A 4,749-nucleotide genomic window follows, 5' to 3' on the forward strand; every position below is an offset into this window, starting at 1 on the left:
ATATTTCGAGTCTATTTCTTTGTTTATAGATATTTCAAGCAATTTTTTTTTCTCGTGTCAAATAGAACGGAAATTGTTCCTCTTTACAAAAATACATTTAATGTTGTTGATGATTTTTTTTTATGCAACAAATAACTAGTTTTTTTTTTTATAAAATTAGTAGCAATAACCATTTTTCGTGTAAAATCGGTAACTATATTTTCGTTGATAAAACCAGTAATTATACTTTTGTTTGCAAACCAATAACATTTTTTTTTTTTCTTTTTTGAGAAAATCAGTAACTATAGTTTTGTTCATAAAACCAGTATTAATATTTTTGTTTATAAAACCAATAACTATTTTTTTTTTCAAAAATCAGTAACTATATTTTCGTTGATTAAACCAGTAATTATATTTTTGTTTATAAAACCAATAATTATTTTTGATAAAATCAGTAATTATAGTTTTATTCATCAAACCAGACTTTTTTTTTTTTTTTGATAGAATGAGTAACTATTAATATTAATCAAATCAGTAACTGTATCAATGTTTATAAAAACCAGTAACTATCTTCATACTGAAATATGTGTTTAAACTAGTTATGAAACCGGTGTCTATTGTTTAGGGAAGAAATTTTACTTTAGATATTATCTCATCTATTTCTAGAGATGAAACAATTGCATTTAAAATAAATAAATTTCAATAAATTTGCTGTCTGGTGAAAAAGAAAACCAAATTTAAGGAATAAAAGTTGGGTGTTATATTTGATTAGATTCATTTCGTTGTTTATATTTTGATCAAACAATCATCAGCTTTTCTTCTTGATATTTTTTTTTCTTTGATCAAATCAGGAGTTAATTTATCATAACAGTCTTTGTGTTTTCAGAAGGAAATAAAAGTGTTTGGGTGGATTCCAGTCTCTCAATATATTGAAATATATTTGTCTGTAAAGAAATTGTCGTATCTTTTTCTTAATTTGAAAGTCTAAATTTATATTTTTTTTTTCATTTAAATGTCTGATTTTGTAAAATCAAAGAAATTCATTTCTGCATTGGATTAAAATCGGTATTTTTACCTGGTATAATTTTTGTCAGTGATGGAAAAAAATATATATATTTCGTAAAAACTAGATTAGCTTTACGTGACGGATGTTATGTTACTGTTTGTAAATCAGTTTCTATTACGATGCAATTTATTTATTATGTGAATAACTAAACATTGCACATTATCATTATGACGAAATCCTCAAAATTATAACCAGGTGTTGTGAAAAAAAATCCTCAAAAAACTGTTAACAGGTGTTGTGGAAAAATACTCAAAAGTATAACCAGGTGCTGTGAAAAAAATACTCAAAAGTATAACCAGGTGCTGTGAAAAAAATACTCAAAACTATAACCAGGTGCTGTGAAAAAAATACTCAAAAGTATAACCAGGTGCTGTTAAAAAATACTGAAAACTATAACCAGGTGCTGTGAAAAAAATACTCAAAACTATAACCAGGTGCTGTGAAAAAAATACTCAAAAGTATAACCAGGTGCTGTGAAAAAAATACTCAAAAGTATAACCAGGTGCTGTGAAAAAAATACTCAAAAGTATAACCAGGTGCTGTTAAAAAAATACTGAAAACTATAACCAGGTGCTGTGAAAAAAATACTCAAAACTATAACCAGGTGCTGTGAAAAAAATACTCAAAGCTATAACCAGGTGCTGTGAAAAAAATACTCAAAACTATAACCAGGTGCTGTTAAAAAAAAATCCTCAAAACTATTACCATGTGTTGTAAAAAAAATCTAAAAAACTATAAACAGCTGTTGTTGAAAAAACTTTTTATTCAGGTGTGAAAAAAAGCTTCAAAACTATAACCATGTGTGAAAACAAAATACTTTTTAACCAGGTGTTATGAAAAAAAATCCTCAAAATTATAACCAGGTGTTGTAAAAAAAAATCCTCAAAACTGTTACCAGATGTTGTGAAAACATTCTCAAAACTATAGCCAGGTCTTGTGAAAAAAAAGTCTCAAAACTATAACCATGTGTTGTGAAAAAAAAAACCTTTCTAACTAGGTGATGTTGAAAAAAATCTTCAAAACTATAACCATGTGTTTTAGAAAAATCCTCAAAACTATAAACAGGTGTTGTGAAAAAAATCCTCAAAACTATAACCAGGTGTTGTGAAAAAAAATCCTCAAAACTATAACCATGTGTTTTAGAAAAATCCTCAAAATTATAACCAGGTGTTGTGAAAAAATCCTCAAAACTATAACCATGTGTTTTAGAAAAATCCTCAAAATTATAACCAGGTGTAGTGAAAAAAAAAAACCTTTCTAACCAGGTGTTGTGGAAAAAATCTTCAAAACTATAACCATGTGTTTTAGAAAAATCCTCAAAATTATAACCAGGTGTTGTGAAAAAAACCTCAAAACTATAACCAAGTGTTGTGAAATTAAAAAAGGAGAAATCTTACCTTGATTGTTTGAACTGCCTTTTTTCGATCATTCGTCTGCTAAACAAGACACAAACAAATGCTGCATATTTTTTCCTCTCTCCCCTTGGTCTGAAAAAACCAAATTTTCAAAAGTTCACATTTTCGAAATTATTTTCAATCACTTTTTGGGGGGTTTGTCTCTGTTGTCTATTGAAATTTAGTGTAACAAGTGGTTATAGAATTTTGAATATATGGTAAAAATTTAACTAGGTATTATATGTTGAATATGTAATTCAAGTTACCTAGCTTTTCGCGACATTTTTATACATATACTCGATAATTTTATTATAATGTTAATGTGAAATTTTATATTTCTTACGAATGCATTATTTATAATTTATTTAATAAAATGATTGAATAATTGTTAATAAAAACAGGCTGTTTACTTTAAATATTTAACAATTAAATATATATCTACTTATTCAAACAAAAATTATATATCATTGAATTTCAAAACGAAATAAACGAAAATCATAGTTTAAAAACTATATACCTTTTAAAATCTATATTATATAGATTATGCAAAATTACATTTTCCTTCTATGAGATCACCGAACAATCTTTTGTCGAGTCAAGTTATATCGTCCGAGTGAGAAAGAGAGGGAGAGAGATAGAGAGAGAGGGGGAACTATCGAGAGCGTACGAAGACCACCACTCACTCCAACCTTTCATCAAACACTGGTTCATTGGGCCGAATACTTGGCAGTATTTCCCCTTAGATTTCAGTCAGTTGCCAGCTATACATTTTTTTAAATCACTCCCTCTACTATATCTCGCGAAAGTACCTATCCCTTTGAAGCACAAGTTAGCGCAACTTGAAGAAAAGAGTGAATGGTTTTTATTCAACAACAAACTGTTTATATAACCATAGAAAGAATGGATGTGTTTGCATAAACAAAAGAAACACGTGCTGCGCCGAACGTCCTGTGCAGTCGGCCCCCTTTACCTGTTGATATCGTGAGTTGCTGAAGTGCCAAAGGTTGTCAGATGGGATCGGGGTCAACACCACGCTGGCGTTTGAGGCTGTCCCGTTTCCTCTATTCGTTGTCCTTAAGAGTTATTTTATTGATTTACTTAATTAATTCTATTACCATATGATTAATTCATTATAAACAAAACGTTGCTAATTGATTGTAATATGTAGGCTTCGTTGCCCGCTTCAACTTTATTTGAAATATGAAATTATTAATGTGTAAATCGTAAGCCTACAACTAATTATTTAATGAGTGAGCGTACAATTTTTATCAGATGTCGAAGAAATGTCAAGAAAACCGGTATATATTTAATGAACACACTAGAATACAGTTTTGTTTTACATATAATATAAATCCAATGGCAAGTTCTCTAATATTGAAGAGGTGTAGCTTATATAGTATGATAAATATTAATAACATTTGACCATTAAACACACTTTGCACCAGTGTATACAATTTTCCATGGGCGGCGCACTGTCTTCAAGTTTTCTCCAGTTATATTTGGTCTCATAAACCATAGTTTACGAGGTTACAGTTATCAACTTTTATTCAAGGAATCTCACATAATGGTTTAATTTAACTAATGTATGATAATAATAACAACAACAATAATTAATTAATAACTTTAATAATTAATTCCTGATATTGTTCATTATATTCTTTATATACTATGAACAACATTTCGACCAACATAAAAAATCTGCAATGAGACCAACATAAAAATGCATTGCTACCAACATAAAACAAACCCGCATTTCAACTAACAAAAAAGGATATTTGAAGAATAGTATAACAACAATAGAACGAAAGTATCTTCAGATATTTGTACGGAGAGAGAGAGAGAGAGAGAGAGAGAGAGAGAGAGAGAGAGAGAGAGAGAGAGAGAGAGAGAGAGAGCGAAATACATATAACATATATTGTATTATCCAACTCCCTTTAACAAAACTGCAAAAAAAAAAAAAAAAAAAAAAAAACTGCATTGCGACCAACGTCAAAAACCAGCATTGCGACCAACATAAAAAAAATGCATTACGACCAACATAAAAAAACTGTATTGCAACCAATATAAAAAAACCAGCATTGCGACCTACATAAAAAAAAAAACCTTCATTACGACCAACATAAAAAGCCTGCATTGCAACCAACATAAAAAACATGCATTTGCAGCCAACATTAAAGATGCATTGCGACCAGCATAAAAAACCTGCATTACGACCAACATAAAAAAAAACATGAATTGTGACCAACATAAAAAACATGCGTTGTTACCAACATAAAAAACATGGATTGCGACCAACATAAAAATCCGCAT

At 29.2% G+C, this 4,749-nt stretch overlaps 1 protein-coding gene across 1 annotated transcript in view; it reads right to left on the reverse strand.

The window, feature by feature from the left end:
- LOC137648386 (uncharacterized) overlaps nt 1-3,129 on the reverse strand; it is a 112,682-nt gene extending 109,553 nt beyond the window's left edge. Inside the window, exons 1-2 of the mRNA XM_068381314.1 lie at nt 2,957-3,129; nt 2,443-2,532 (exon numbers count right to left, since the gene is read on the reverse strand). Coding sequence (XP_068237415.1) covers nt 2,443-2,474 — 32 coding nt within the window. The 5' untranslated portion in view covers nt 2,475-2,532; nt 2,957-3,129. The remainder of the gene's footprint in view (nt 1-2,442; nt 2,533-2,956) is intronic.
- Nucleotides 3,130-4,749: the final 1,620 nt, after the last annotated feature.

The sequence above is a fragment of the Palaemon carinicauda genome, chromosome 10 (assembly GCF_036898095.1).
Source record: "Palaemon carinicauda isolate YSFRI2023 chromosome 10, ASM3689809v2, whole genome shotgun sequence".
Classification (NCBI taxonomy): Eukaryota; Metazoa; Arthropoda; class Malacostraca; order Decapoda; family Palaemonidae; genus Palaemon; species Palaemon carinicauda.